At 54.3% G+C, this 15,023-nt stretch overlaps 6 protein-coding genes across 6 annotated transcripts; 3 read left to right on the top strand and 3 right to left on the bottom strand.

The window, feature by feature from the left end:
• Positions 1-2,113: 2,113 nt before the first annotated feature.
• On the top strand, positions 2,114-2,741 carry LMH87_000305 (uncharacterized protein; the record flags this gene model as incomplete). Its single annotated transcript, XM_056198189.1, has 4 exons — positions 2,114-2,138; positions 2,189-2,299; positions 2,575-2,644; positions 2,717-2,741. The coding sequence occupies 4 exons, from the start codon at positions 2,114-2,116 to the stop codon at positions 2,739-2,741; spliced, it is 231 nt and encodes a 76-aa protein (XP_056055163.1).
• Positions 2,742-3,245: 504 nt separating this feature from the next.
• Positions 3,246-4,457, bottom strand: LMH87_000304 (uncharacterized protein; the record flags this gene model as incomplete). Its single annotated transcript, XM_056198188.1, has 1 exon — positions 3,246-4,457. One exon carries the CDS (start codon positions 4,455-4,457, stop codon positions 3,246-3,248), a length of 1,212 nt encoding a protein of 403 aa, XP_056055162.1.
• Positions 4,458-5,894: 1,437 nt separating this feature from the next.
• Positions 5,895-7,538, bottom strand: LMH87_000303 (uncharacterized protein; the record flags this gene model as incomplete). The annotated part of the gene is made up of 1 exon (XM_056198187.1): positions 5,895-7,538. The coding sequence occupies one exon, from the start codon at positions 7,536-7,538 to the stop codon at positions 5,895-5,897; it is 1,644 nt and encodes a 547-aa protein (XP_056055161.1).
• Positions 7,539-7,874: 336 nt separating this feature from the next.
• Positions 7,875-9,252, bottom strand: LMH87_000302 (uncharacterized protein; the record flags this gene model as incomplete). Its single annotated transcript, XM_056198186.1, has 5 exons — positions 7,875-8,174; positions 8,240-8,505; positions 8,615-8,769; positions 8,974-9,034; positions 9,108-9,252. The coding sequence occupies 5 exons, from the start codon at positions 9,250-9,252 to the stop codon at positions 7,875-7,877; spliced, it is 927 nt and encodes a 308-aa protein (XP_056055160.1).
• A 997-nt stretch (positions 9,253-10,249) lies between these two features.
• LMH87_000301 (uncharacterized protein) lies at positions 10,250-11,304 on the top strand (the record flags this gene model as incomplete). The annotated part of the gene is made up of 2 exons (XM_056198185.1): positions 10,250-11,161; positions 11,218-11,304. The coding sequence occupies 2 exons, from the start codon at positions 10,250-10,252 to the stop codon at positions 11,302-11,304; spliced, it is 999 nt and encodes a 332-aa protein (XP_056055159.1).
• A 1,423-nt stretch (positions 11,305-12,727) lies between these two features.
• Positions 12,728-14,506, top strand: LMH87_000300 (uncharacterized protein; the record flags this gene model as incomplete). Its single annotated transcript, XM_056198184.1, has 2 exons — positions 12,728-13,322; positions 13,377-14,506. The coding sequence occupies 2 exons, from the start codon at positions 12,728-12,730 to the stop codon at positions 14,504-14,506; spliced, it is 1,725 nt and encodes a 574-aa protein (XP_056055158.1).
• Positions 14,507-15,023: the final 517 nt, after the last annotated feature.

The raw sequence follows: 15,023 nt of genomic DNA, 5'->3' as shown, positions 1-15,023 counted from the left end.
CCGGGACCGAGCGGGTGGGCAAAGTTTCCCATCTGCGACAAAGATCAGCGCCCCGTTGAGATCTATATGCCCGACCCGTCCATATGCGACAAAAAAACACACGTGTTTCGACGACACCTCGTCGAAAAAAAAATCCTATTCAAAACGACGCCGACTACAGTGCGTTCCGAGGCTCTCATGCAGAATAATAAAGCCGACGAATCCTTCATCGGCAGCTTCTTGATGCGGTCATGTCAGCGTAGCAGCCCAGCCCTCCTTGCGCGAAGGAAGGCACTGTTTCTGACTAGTTGAAGAGGCCCCGATGGTGCGGCGTGGGGTGAACTGGGAGGCTCTAGTGTAGTTGGAGCCGTCGTGTCGCATTGTTCTTGACAGCCCCGGGGCATTGTCGGGCGAGGCTGCGAGACAACAAGATCGAATGGTCTGCAAGCAATTCCTGTAGCCTCTGCCAGCCTTTTTCCTTTATCGAAGAGGCCTTTAGTCTTTACTACGAGCCGAGTCTTGAAACCTTGTGGAAACCTTTCCTCTTTGAGCTATCAATGCTCGCGCGCCATGAGCAAGACATCGCCGTCGCTGCCCGTTCTTCGCCCTTTTTCTTTTTAAAGCCGATGTTTTGCTCGAAAAAGAGCTCAGTACGCCGTGGCCCGATCTCAGTGTAGTTGGACGAGAAGCGACAATCTTCCATGTTCGGCAATCTATGCCGTCAAACTTTAAAAAAATCTTGAGATAATCGCAGATGCTAGGTCTCAGCATCAAAGGCTATTTCGGCGTCTACAATACTGCAGTTGTATGTAAGAACTCTTGGTCAATGGGCATGCGAACGATGACTTGCGCCAACTGTTTCGCTCCTTCCTTCACCTCACCACTCCAACATAAGCAAGAAGCGTATCATGGACACGGTAGACGCAGGAGTTATGCAACGACACGAATTATGCAACCTGCAAAAGCGGCAGCACTGACGACCTCCATTCCCGTCCCCACCCCCGGCTCAAAACTACGGCCCTCGCTACTTCGTACCAAGTAGTTCTTTTCTAGGGGCGATTGTTAGCTTATTTCTCGTTCGGCGTACCTGGGCGGACTGGCACGACTAGGTTCAGCGCCATAAGCTAAGAAATAGCAAGTCATTTTCCAGAAGCTACACCGTGACCAATGTGCTTTCGATGCCTTCCTTTTCTGTATCCCCCCCCCCAAACTAATTTAGAACAGGGCTGGCTGCGGGCGAGCTAGATTTCTGCTTTGAGCCTACCCTCTCTTGCCTCTCGAGTTTGACAAATGCCAGTAGGAACACACCCTCAAAACAGTTGTCTTCCAGATGCCGAAAAATCAAGGGCCTCAGTTCGTCATTGTTTTATTATTTCTTTTTCTTCCTTCCTGCTGTGGGACACGACATGTCCATTCACCGCTTACAGCCACTTGCCCCATCGGTGGTGTGGTTGCGACGACGTCGCCATTCTATTCGTCAATGGTGAAACAAAAAAAAAACACAAGTTGCTTTTCTTCCTTCGCGAACGGCATTGTTCTATCAAGTTGTGTGCATATCATACTGGTACGCCCCCACCCTTTCGCATGTAGCCCGACGACATCAAGTCCCAGCTCGTCGGAATCATGTTGGTGATATGTGACAGAAATGTTCAGCCACACACCCGATTTCCGCAAGGCCTGTGGCGGAGGACACCCAGCTCCCCTTGTCAATAGCAACGCCCATATTGTAGCTGCACGTCCATCTGCCTGCATTGCAGATCGTTCTTTTCTCTTTTCTTCCCGGCATGCTAGGGGCGGTGACGTGTTTGCTCTGCACATGCTTTGCCCGTTCCCAAGTTCTCGGGTCGCCTCTGTGTCCCCCCTGCCCCTGTTCCCGTCCCTACGGCGAGCCGGGGGCAGCACAAGTGTGCCTCGCCCGACCGCCAAGTCGCCCCTCTGGTTGCTTCAAAGTATTCGGTCTGCGCGACTAACGAATGTCATCCGCCCATCTACAGACTTCTTCTCATCATTTTCTCGCGCACACCCTCCCCCAAAAGAGATGGTGGCTGCGGAGTGGCGCAATGAAGCTTCACGAGGACTTTCGGGCACGCCCACCCGTGACGGAAGAGTGATGAGAGAGGAAAGGCAACCAAAAATGGGTGCAGTCGCGCCACTCGGAAGTAAACCCGGCCTTGCTATTCAAGCCCTTGGCACTAATAACTCGTGACAGGTTCGGATGCCACCTATCCCCTCTGTTACTTGGCCGAGGTCGCCATCGGCCGTCGCGGTACGAATGGGTCAACAACACCTGTCTACGCCTTTCCCATCATGGTGATGACTTGTAAATTTGTCAAAACTTTACACCCTTGTCAGCCCCAGACTAGAAACAAAAAAAGGGCACTGCTCCGAATAGCAAGATCTATTCTACCACTAGCAGCAGCTAGTCCGCAATGACGGGGGGGCACAGGGGCATTCCGTAGCTCCGAATTAAATTGTTGGAGAAATCAACCACACGCCTCCAGGGAAGCTGGCGAATTAAGCAGAAAGCACTCCGTAGCCTACGTAGCATTTTGAGCTATGAGCTTGCTAGCCAAGATACGTCAGCGCTTTCTCCAGCTGGTCTATTCATCGCGGGCGGATGGGAAATTGGAGATGGGGCGCAAAAGAAGCATCTCCGGACTTTCTGGTAACTTCAAATCTCTGGCATTGGATAGCTCATCATGTACACACGGGACAAACGTGACTCTAACTGCCACAGCAATGCCATTTCTCTAATATACTAGCATTTAAGTGCTTATTGACGGCCATCGAAGGGTGGTGACAGTGTAACCATGGCCACAGCGTGCCACTGGTCGGCTTCCATTGCAATATACACACCCTTTAAGTACAGTATTTTGCCGGCGCTCTGCCAGGTTCGTTGCTGGAATGAAACTATAGACATGGAATCGATTTCGAATCAAGCTTGATGATGGAAGAAAATATTGTCAGCTTGCAATATAACCTGGCCGCTTCATGTATGACGACCGTGAGCTTCGCGTTTACCCGCGCGAGCATCAAGCATATCACCTCGGTGCAATTGATGCCGATCGCGCAACTTCAATGACGAGAAAGACCATAATGTTTTCAAAATGGCAAATATAATTAGAACAAGTATATAAGATTATATCCGAAAGCAATCTACATTTGCAAATGCCCTCCCTCCAGGATGCGGTCGCAAGTCGCGACACTATCAAAAGAAAGGCGCCAACTTTTTCTAAATACTAGCAACGCATCAGCGTGGCCTGGCACTATTTCTTGTCCTCTTCCTCCTTGGCATCAATCGCATCCATAGTGTCCATGAAATTGTTGAGCTCATCCTGCAGCTGCCCAAGGAGCTTGCTGAGATTGCCCTCCCTGTTCTTGATGTCGCCAAACGAAAGGCTGGCTGCGCTGACGCCATCAGAGGAGCCGCGACGGTCCGGCGGTGCCGAAGAGCCAGACATCACATTCCCGTTTGTGGCTGCTGCGTTGATCAGGCCAAGGTAGACGGTGGCCTCGCGAAACCGCGACAGGAACTGCATCGCCAGCTGCACCGTCAGGGACATGTGAAAGGCAGGATGCGCGCCGATGGACGCAGCGCCAATGTTCATCTCGGGGAGGAGCCAAGACGGAAAAGTGTCGTCCTTTTTGGGATCGGCCTGGGCCAGGAGGCCGCGGACGAGGGCGAAGACGCGCTGCAAAAGATCCAGGATCCGCGCGTACAGCGACAGCGTAAACATGCTGTTGCCGGCATCCGTAGCGTCGAGGGGGCAGTCTGTGGCAGTGGTGTTGGGTGCGCCCCTGAGCGCAACGACGCGCTCAAGGACATCAATGACCTCGTGCGTGTGCTTGTAGAGCTCCGCGATGGTAAACTCGTTGGGCTTGCCGTCGGGCCCATCGCTGTGGTCCTTGCCCTGCTCGAGACGCTCCAGGTTGGCGGAGAGCACGCGAACACGAGCGTAGATTTGAAAGAACTGGTCCATAATGTGCGATCCAGACAGGATGTCTTGCTGGTGTGGTACAAGGTCCGTGTAGTTGATCCGCACGATATTTGACCGAGACCGGCGCTCTGTCGCAGAGGTTGGTGGTGGTGGGTGGCTCAGCACAGGAACGGGACCTTGGCGTCGTCTGCTGCCGAGGATGGGAGCGGCACGCTGTTGATGATGCAGCAGCAGGTACTGCTGGTGCTGTGGCGGCAGCGAGCTGAAAACGGTTTGCTGGGTGGCAGCAGGATCTGGTATAACAAGGGGTGCAGCTGAATCTTGATCAAAGACTGCCTCCTGTTGGTGGTGGTGGTGGTGGTGGTGACCCAGTTGATGATGATTTTGTTGCTGATGGAGCTGTTGGACTTGTTCGTGTGACTGGTTGGGCCAGAGATCTGGAACGACTTGATGAAAGGGAAAGTAGTTGTCAGCACCGGGCGGTATCTGCGATCCTAAATAAGGATGAGACGGCGTCGACGGCTGGGCCAGGCCGCCCATGTAGTCCATATTCCGCAAATTCATTGCATACTCGGCCATTCCCATGGCCCCCCCATTCGGCGTGGCCATCAGATGGTTCTGCATTCCGGGGTTGGTCGCATTAGTTGCTAATTGCGGAAGTCCTTTTGCAAATAGATTTGTTAATATGCCGCTTTGCTTGAGAAACAATTGGCAATGATGTCAGGGGTGGGAGAGCTGCTGTTTTGGGGAGTACCTACCCGTGTCATGTTGGACAAGATGAGCCTCACTTCCCGTGCGCCTCCGCTTCGGGGAGCGGCGTTCTGTACTAGCTTGTGCCCCAATAGGTTGGTGTGATTCCGCTTTCAGGGTATTCTGGGACGTGGCACTCGGCCCCTTCGAGTAGTCTACTCGTGGCCGGGAGTTCTGCTGTTGTTGCACCTCTCGAGGCTGGTGATGTAGTAATAGTTGCGACTGCTCAAGCTGCTCAAGCTGCTGCTGTGGCTGCTGTTGTTGTTTCTGATCTCGCGTCTGATCATAGTGTTGTATCTGCTTCTTGTACCGCAGCGACGGACTCGACTTGCACTCGGCATTGAGTCTCAAACACCGGTCGCATATCCCGTCGCCGATTCGCTTGCAGCTGAGCTTCTGGTCGTGGCAGCGATCGCAAGCTTTTCTGTTCAGGCTTTCGGACATGGCTCCGCGGGGGGCGCAGGAGCGGGAGAATATTCTCAGTGCGTGCAAAAAAGAAAAATATGGAATTTAGACATTCGGAGAGCGTGGCGGACCGGGCGGCAGCGTTTATGAACCACGACGCCGAACTCATGTCTGGGTCTCAGCCAAGGAAAGAAACGAGAGCGCCTTCGCTTGCAAGGCATTCGAAATCCTCGCTCAAGGAAAGGGGACTGCTGGGAAAAGCAAAATGGACACTTACAGATTTTGACGAGAACCCAGCTTTCAGCGCTGCACAAACGTACTCACCTCGATGCCTCAGCTGGGCTAGACGACAATGCCGCCAGGTACCTTGGTATCACCGTGTGTGGCCACACTTCTGGGCGGTCTGGACGTAACCATTGGCTCGCTTGTGGTTATACGGCTTTTGGCGTCAAAAATGGGAGGCGGCGCCATCGGTCTGCCTTGTTGCACAGCATGTGGGAGATCCAGTAGCTCGGGATGCGCAGGTGATCTCTATCTTTAGAGCATACCACCTAGCAGTTATTCGCTAAGAAGCGAAAACGAAATGCGCCTGCGACTGGTCATGCCGGTAACCGCCCGTTTTTTTCCTTTGGTCATGCGCCGTGTTGTACTCGGACAAAGCTATGACTTTGATGCCTTGTCTTTCATCGAATGAGGCAATCTTCCTCTCGGTACTTGGTAATATATTCGGTCATTTCTATACTATAAGTCTCAGTGGACGATTGGCCGTAGTCTTTCCCTGTGCTGTCCTCGTATTATGTGCGTGGTAAATGATGTACAGTCTCAATCGTTCCTTCCAGGAAGCTTCCCCGGCCCGTGGCCGCCCGGAAAGTGGCTCCTAAAATAATTGTCTCGACCGCTGTTGATCTTCTCAATAGGCTGGCATCCAGGGTTGTAGTAGTCCTCATTATTGCCGAAAGGCCACATGACGGTAAACATCAACTCGCCTGGTGGGCAGCGTCGAACCTGTTTCCACTGGCTCCAGCCGAGAGCAGCTCCCAAATTCTTGACATCTTGGTGAGCCTTCTCTACTACCTTGCTCACGTGAAGTGCCGATGCATCGCTACCCTGCGATACATCTTTCTCGACGGCAGCGCGCAAGGCATTATAAGACTCGAGAATCACTGTGCAAATGTCACTCATCACGACCTCGAGAGCCGCGGCAATGAGCTCATCTTCTCTTGACCACTGTGGTTTTTGAAATGTCGCGGGGAGGATGTGATGCGCAATGCATCTCGAGACTGCTTCTTCCAGATGTTTTGGATCCAGCGGTGCTTTCGAATCTTTTGGCTCGGGCGCGCTGATGTACGTCCTCGATGCCGCTTCAAACTCGTCAACGAGGTACGCTTCACTGATGTCGTCCGATGTCATGAAGGCAAGCCTATTCGCCCAGCGTCTAACAATGGCATCCGTGACTGCCTGCCAGTCGGCCGTAAATCGTCGTGGCTGGCGCGCCATGAGCTCTACCTCTGTTTTGAGCTTCTGCAAGTCGTGCATCCCCGCCGTTGCCAGACGCATCAGATCTGGCCGCTCAGGGTCCATGGTCGTGATGTTGAGTGGATAAAAGAGCCCGGATATCACGGATGAGTAGTCAATCTTGAGGCGATCCGAGCCTATTCCGTCATAGTCTTCTGCTACGGCCCTAGTCCACTGGAAAAAGACCATGCTTGAGTCGCTGACTACGCCTTTGCGACTATGTACCGCCAGACTGGAAATCAGCTGAAGATCTTTGGAGAAGTCGCAGTGAACATATTCGAAGCCGACTTCCATGCGAACGTAGCCATCGTATCCCCATTCCTGCAGAAGGTCACATATCACTTTTGCCCGAGTAAACTCGCCATCTTCGAAATGCTCATTTTTCTTTCCATACAAGACGTAGAGCTCGGCGTCCATCGTTCCCATGTTCGTTTTCCCTGCAGACATGCCGTCGATATACAGCACGTGCAGGTCCTTGGTCGCTTGATGGGTCTGAACATACCCTGGCTTATTGCGCCATTTGCCATCGTCTTCCGTATTGTTGCTTCGGCGCAGAATCTTTTGCGCTGCAGACATGTCTTTTCCTTTTGCCTTGTCTTCATCGCCCTTCTTGGGATCGCGCGGGGGCACAAAGTCGACGTCTATTGCGAAGCCTTCGGCATGTTCAATCTCGAAAGCCAGCCATTCAAATGTCTTGGGTGCTTCCTCCGAGCGGCTGCCATGATACATGACGGTGCCAGCAGGAATGATCGCGGGGAAGAAGCTGAATCCATTGTGATTCATGGCAGAGCCCCATTGGCGGCCAGCGTTGTTGATGGCTCGAAAGATGGGGTGAGCTCTGGCGCGGGCGCTCTCGACGGTCGGCTGCAGCCGGTCGCTGATGCCGGCATGCTGTGAGGGCCGCCCTGTGACACCAGCCAGCACGAAGCTGGCTATGGAAGAGAATAGCATTCTGCGAGTCGATTTTCGTTTGTTTCCTGCAAAACAGCAGAAATCTACAGCGGATGAGGCGGGGCAGTTTTAAGGAGAAGAATCCCTGAGTTGATCAGGCGGAAACCGACGTCGGCCGAGCTGAAAGTGCGTAAGACATCGGAAGCCACCAGGCTCCAGGCCCAGGATGGCACAATAGATACGAGCCAAGCCACACCTCGATTAGCCCTTCCGAGTTTGGGACGATTGCCACTGTTCAAAACAATAATTTTTTTTTTTGGATTGTGGTATATCATAAATTACACTAGATCAACTTAGAATCCGATCTGAGACATCGACGAGTCACTAGCAGGACGCTTATTTCTCGAAGCGCTTAGCAACAGTGCCCCAGTTGACAACGTCCCAGATGGCGCTAAAGTATTCGGCCTTGCGGTTTTCGTACTGGAGGTAGTAGGCGTGCTCCCAGGCGTCGATGCCCAGCAGAGGCTCCAGGTTGCCGGCAATGGGGTCCTGGTTGGGGCGGGTGACGACGCTGAGGGTGCCCGAGGTCTTGTCCTTGACGAGCCAGGCCCAGCCGGAGCCCTGGATGCCAGCGAGAGCGGCATTGGTCTGCTTCTTCAGGTTGTCAAAGGAGCCAAAGTCCTCGGTAATGGCAGTCTGCAAATCATTGGATCAGTCGAGTCACTCCATTGGTCAATCTTGGCCCTGCGGGCGGCACATACGGAAAGCTTGCCAGCAGGCTCACCACCACCGCCCTTGCCGTTGGGGGCAAGGTTCTCCCAGAAGAGAGAGTGGTTGACGTGGCCACCACCGTGGAAGTTGAGGAGGGGAGCCTGGGCAGCAGCAGCCTTGGCGTCGTTCTTGGCCTGGGCCTCGGAGAGGGCCTCGACGGCGGCGTTGAAGCCGTTGACGTAGGTCTGGTGGTGCTTGGAGTGGTGCAGCTCCATGATCTTGCCAGAGATGGCGGGCTCGAGGGCGGCATAGTCATCTGGGAGGGGTGTTAGCGACGGATCGCACGGGCGCATTGCGCTGATTGGATTGCGGATTGACGGATATGCCGATCGGAAAGGCTGGTTGGGCGGTAGAGGGCCGCTTACATGGCAGGTCGGGCAGGGTAGCCTTGCCGCGGACGAAGCTGGTCGAGGCCATGGCGGCGGCGGGCTTAGAGGCGGCGCGGAGGCCGGCGCGAACGGCAGGGGTGGTTCGGAGGAGAGCAGAGGCCATTTTGTCGATTGTGAGATGAGATTTGGCACTGCAAAATCGTATTGTGAGTCTTGGTTCAATGGCGGTTGGGAATGTAATGGTCGCGAGACGAGGGGAGCTCCAGCACACACAAGCTGCGCTTTCTTGCTGGATACAGGCGCTATAGAAGGTGAAATGTGTGTGCAATGTATCCAATTCAGCAGTATGAGATGAAGCAGAGCCTTTATAAACTCGTCGTGACAGTGATGCTTACCAATTGCAAGGTGGTGTTGATGGTGTTGATGGTGTTGATGATGTCAAGTCGGAGAGCCGAGCTAGATTTTAGCCGGCTGGCCGACATGCTGGGGGAGCTTGTGATGAGCTCAGCCTGTCGTCATAGCTAGGTACCTGCAGTAGGCACAGTGCTGAGCGTGCTGTGGCAGCTGCCAAAGTGCGAAGGAAATACAGCGGCTACAGTGGGTATAGCCGTCGTGGCCAGCAGCAAGCACAGCGCTGGCATTACTAACACAAGCCCCTCCTCCCCACTGTACATCTGTCTTGGCTGGTCGGCTCAGTGGCCTTCTACCGGCCTTGTTGTGTGGGCCACCCGCTGTCTCCCCGACGCTCCCGGATGCCTTCAGGACGCCTTCGCCGAGCGGCCGCCGACTCTTCGGCCGATGATTGCTATTGGGGGGCACTGGCTGGATTATTTGATGATGATTTCGTCTGAAGAATTGAACCATGCAGTGCTGTGCTTGACATTGACCGTGGGTATGCCAGGCAATAAAGTTGGTTGACTGGCGGAGAGTGCACTTTTCCCTTGGGTAGCCATATATGCACTCCTGCGGGTGAAGGCTTGGTAAAACGCACGTAAAACCGTCAGATACACAGCTCAGACTTACTCTATCTATCACGCCTTGTATACCTTCTCCTCGAGCTTTATTTGTGCAGCGATACGTCACAAGCAAATACCAGCAATAGCTCTAGGGTATCCTCAACGGCCACAAGCTGTATGTATGATTCGCTGTGCGGCCATGAAGCAGCGGCATAAGCATTTATACTGCATCTTGTCTATATCTTAGGGAAAAGTCATATCAAAAGAAGTACAGATCATCATTGTGCGATATTCAATTATGATAGAACGAACCATATCAGGCCCACTCCCTATGTCACCCACCAGGGCCACCACTGGTAGCTGGTTTGTGCGTGCCGATCCGATCATGAATCTGTGTCACACAATAGCCATGAAGCACGGCAATTGTCCGTCATATAGAGTCAAAGAGATATTATGGGACCAGGCAGGCCGCCATCTTGAACAATATCTCGCTCACCCTCAAGATCTCAGCGGCTGTGCGCTGCACCACGGCAGAGTAGCTAAGCTGTGTTGCTGCAGCAACCCCGACCTTGCTCGTCTTCCCCACAGACTGGCACTGCCAAACACCCAAGCTTAGCTACACACGACCAACGACTCTATCTTCACAGCGCTCACGCGAGGGCAGCTATTTGGAGGGAATACTACAGCGAAGGACCTCTGCACCTAGGCTGGCAAGATGGCGACAATGATTATGCAGCCCCAGCCCGCGACGCTCTTCGCCAAGGTGCGACCGTTCGAGGACTCGACACAGCGCAAGCAACTCTGCGCCAAACGGCCGATACGACCAAGCCAGGCCTTCGCCGTCAAGACGCCCTCGGTCAGAGCTTCTGGTATACCCGCAACCCCTGCCGTAGCCGCCGCCGAGCACCGTCCGAAGCTGCACCTGGGCATGTTTGAGATTGGCAAGCCGCTCGGCAAGGGCAAGTTTGGGCGGGTGTACCTCGCGCGGCACCGCACATCTGGCTACGTCTGCGCGCTCAAGGTGCTGCACAAGCATGAGGTGGCCGCCGAGGGCGCCGAGGCGCACGTCCGCCGCGAGATCGAGGTCCACAGCCAGCTGCGGCACCCGGCCGTCATTGGCTTCTTTGGCTGGTTCCACGACTCGCGCCGCATCTTCATCATCCAAGAATTTGCCGCCGGCGGCGAGCTCTACAAGTCGCTGCGCAAGGCCGGGCGCTTCTCCCAGCGGCGCGCGGCCAGCTACGCCGCACAGGTCGGCCAGTCGCTGGCGTACCTCCACAGCAAGAACGTGATGCATCGCGACCTGAAGCCCGAAAACATCCTCGTCGGCCTCCACGGCGAGCTGAAGCTGGCGGATTTTGGATACAGCGTGCACTCGCCGAGCGACCGACGACAAACGATATGCGGCACGCTCGACTACCTGCCCCCGGAGATGCTCAACCAGCGCAAAGTCACGTACTCGAGGGCCGTCGATCAGTGGACGCTGGGCGTCTTGACGTATGAGTTCTTGACGGGCGAGGCGCCGTTTGAGGACCAGCCACATATAACAAAAAAGAGGATCGTTGCGGGAGATATGAAGCCTCTACCGTCTACAGTTTGTCCCGAGGCGCGGGATTTTGTCTATTCGGTACGTTTCTGCACCAGACCCCGAAGATTATCGACATGCACTAACACCCGTTATAGCTACTAGAACAAGATCCGACGAAGCGATTGCCGTTGACACAGGTGATGAGCCATCCGTGGATAAAAATGTATTGCGCAAAGCAATAGGTGCATATATAAGGGAGCATACTGGAGTTTTTTCTTTTTTGGTTCTTGATTGGGCGTTTCTGGGGATCAGGGGCATTGCATGTGCAGCATGGCGAAAAACTGGTCGGGCTGCACCTAGGCGTTTTACTTGGGCATTTTGTAAGGCAACCAATGATGCCAAATATTCTCGATCGATCTTCGATACTCCGATTATTTACGTAGAGTGGTTAATTGGGTACATCTGGCGACGGGACGCGCGCACTCCAAACTGTAGCCCCTCGTCCTCAGACGATGTGAAACTTCCCTTCGCCGTCTGTGCCGCTGCACTAAGCCCGGGTATTGCAATCGGCAACGTTTCTTCCCCTCATCACGCCCTTTTCTTACACATGCAGTCTGACTCGAACGAGAGCTGCTCATAGCTTATCGGCCTGTTCAGCCGCCTCACTGTCGATCACGAGTCGCGCACTCTTGCTCTTCCCACAACCACAGCGGCAGTCTCGGCATCTACTGGCAGCGCCTCTGCCAAGCGCCTGTAACACATGGATTGCCCTCTCCGCTGGTAGATGACAGCAGCTGCTGGGCATGCCGGCAACGCGCGTCACCCATTCGCCATCTTCCTCCTTGCCAGCGGCTCATAATGCGGCGTTTTCGGTAACGCAAGTTGGCCAAGAAGATGCCTGCTCACACCGACAACAGATGTGCGCCAACTGAAAACAAAGGGCTCCTCACATTGGCCCGTCTCGAAACAGGGTGCAAGCGAAATCGCTGTTTCTCAATAAAACGTGGTCTGCAACGGCCGAGGGCGCGCTAATTAACTCCGCCCGCGCTGGTCCAGAGGAAAAGATGCGGCTCCCCATTGTCGAATCAGGATCGCGCATCGACGCACACGGTCGACGCCATGCGCAATAACCTGGGCCGCTGGACCCCTACCAAGACCATATCTCTAGGACGAAACTATTGACCCACGCGCATCCATCCTTCTTCACCTGCTTGTCCTTCACAGATTGCGTCAGTCTTTTCGCCCAAGGGCTTGGCTGCTTCGTGTAGCCTTGACGGTTCTTGTCCGTCGCCCCTAGTCCGGGTACCCTCTCGCTCTTCCATATTTCCGATTAGCTAAAAGCATACTGTCGCGGCAGGTGTTGCATTATAGATGGGATCGCAACTTGGGGCCTGCTTTTAATCCTCCCATCACCCACTTCCAGTGCACCTCTACGCATGTACTTGCTCTACCAAGCTACCGAAAACTGATCCATCGTGGACAGCTTCAGCGCAATGTGCCCCTCTCATTCTCTTTTCTGCGGTGACGATCTCCTTCGAAATGTGTTCCAATCTGTCTGATCTATTCTGTCCGCCTCACTTACTGCCTCTTACATCGTCCACTGGCTGAGACTGCCGACCTGTGCCGTGGTGCTCGCCCCCGGGACAGCCGGCGACAGCTCCGAAGATGGCTGTCATGCACCAATATGACTACATCTTCATCCTCACGGCGATATTCGCGTTCCTCGATGCCTGGAACATCGGTGCCAACGATGTCGCCAATTCCTTTGCCAGCTCCGTGTCCTCGCGGTCGCTGACGCTGAAGCAGGCGATGGTCATTGCGTCTTTTTGCGAGTTTGCCGGCAGCATCGCGGTGGGCGGTCGAGTCGCCGATACGCTTCGCACACGAATTGTCGACCCCCATTTGTTCGACGATGCGCCCCAAGTACTCCTCTTGGCCATGATGTGCACCATCGTGGCCTCTTCCGTGTTTCTCACAGTGGCCACACGCTACGGCATGCCCGTCTCGACTACGCACAGCGTTATTGGTGGCTTGATTGGCACTGCCACTGCCTCTGTTGGCATCGACAAGGTAAACTGGGGGTGGCGAGGCGCATCGCAAGTCTTTCTTGCCTGGGTTATTGCGCCAGGGATTGCCGGAATCCTGGGAGCCGCAATCTTCTTCGCCACAAAGCGACTTATCTTGATCAATCGAAACGCGGTACGCCGCGCATTCTGGTCTATACCATTCTTCAGCTTCCTCACCTTTGGAGCCGTGACGAGTGAGTGCAGTGGCTGGTTGACGGCGGCATGACTGAAGTTGCTAACGAGTTTAGTGTTGATTGCCTGGAAAGGTCTCCGCAATCTCGACCTCACCACCGCGACAACTCTCATTGCCATTTTTGCCGCTGCTGGCGGTGGTGCGATTCTGCACGCATCTTTTGTGATGCCGTACCTCTGGGTTCGCATCATTCGACAGGATTGGACACTCAGGTGGTACCACGCGCTCTTGGGCCCATTGCTACTGAAACGGGATCCCCCACCCCCGACACCACATGGCTTCTTGAAGCCTCAAATCAAAGATTACTATCGCGGACATTTGAGCCCAGAGGAGCTCTCCTATGTCCGCGCATCAGAGACGCTGTTGCAATCGGTACAGATGCACGGAGGCAATGGGCCGCCAGACCTAGACAAGGACGATGACATGATTCTGCCGCCACCAGCTCAAGATCCTCCGACACAACCTCGGCCGCAGTCTTCGGCCCACGTGAGCCTCATTCCTCCTCGACCTCGGGGCAGCTGGAACGCGTTCCCGGTCATCGCCTGGCGTATCAACCGCGTTCTTCTCCGAGGGATCGAAAAAGACGTCATTAGTATGCAGAAAAGAAATGCAGTGTTGAGCTGGGACCTGGAAGACATGCATTCCCGCGCCCCAAGGTTCGACAACCGCGCCGAGTACATGTTTTCAGCGCTGCAAATTCTAACTGCGGCCACCGCATCATTTACACACGGTGCCAACGATGTTTCCAACGCCATTGCACCATTCTCCACTGCGCTTGATGTCTGGTCCCATGGCGTTGTCAACGACCAGGTCGATGTGCCCACCTGGGTGCTGTGCTTTGGTGGCGGCGCCATTGTCCTTGGTTTGCTGACCTTTGGCTACCATGTCATGCGCACGTTGGGGAACCGTCTCACGCTGATATCGCCCACACGTGGCTTCTGCATGGAATTGGCGACAGCCCTCACGGTCATTATGGCAACGAGGCTGCGACTTCCCGTGTCCACAACGCAGTGCATAACCGGCGCCACAGTCGGCGTTGGGCTGGCAAACGGCGACTGGCGCTGCATCAACCCAAAGCTGGTTGGGTGGATCTACATGGGATGGATAATTACGGTACCCGTCACGGCCCTGATAGCAGGATGCTTGATGGGGATAATCATAAATGCTCCAAGATGGAGCTCATAATGCTCTACGCAGTGTATATATATTTTGCAGAATTAGCAGAAAGAGACAGTAGTACATACAGTGAAATAATCAAATATAACACCATGGTAATACGCCTCTATTACATCTCCGACAGCAACAACAGCACAGGCACTGTTGACAGAAAACAATACCACTTTTGCGGAATTACAGCGCCAAGAGACTGTACGAAGACGCACTATTTCAGCCGCAGTAGCATCGTTCCACCAGGGCGTTTTGACCATGCTGACCTGCGTGTGCCTGTCAAGAAAACTAATGCCCACGTGCGGTCGCATCTGAGCCCCGTTGGATCAACGGCTAGCTTCGAGGCTTTTAAGCATACCGAAGACCTAAAAGAGCCACTGGTGGCGCCGCTGGGTACCTGGTGGATGGCGCTAAGAGCAATGGTGTCGAAGCCATCGCGTGCGCAGTACAGCAGCTCGGGAGCTGTTCTCGAGACCGATATTGAAGTGAGAGCTCACGGTCATGTTGTGATAAAGGGACTCTCTGGTTGCTTCAG

Source organism: Akanthomyces muscarius, chromosome 6 (assembly GCF_028009165.1).
Source record: "Akanthomyces muscarius strain Ve6 chromosome 6, whole genome shotgun sequence".
Classification (NCBI taxonomy): domain Eukaryota; kingdom Fungi; phylum Ascomycota; class Sordariomycetes; order Hypocreales; family Cordycipitaceae; genus Akanthomyces; species Akanthomyces muscarius.
Note: the sequence above shows the minus strand (reverse complement) of the source record. Positions and strands in the feature narration are given on the sequence as shown.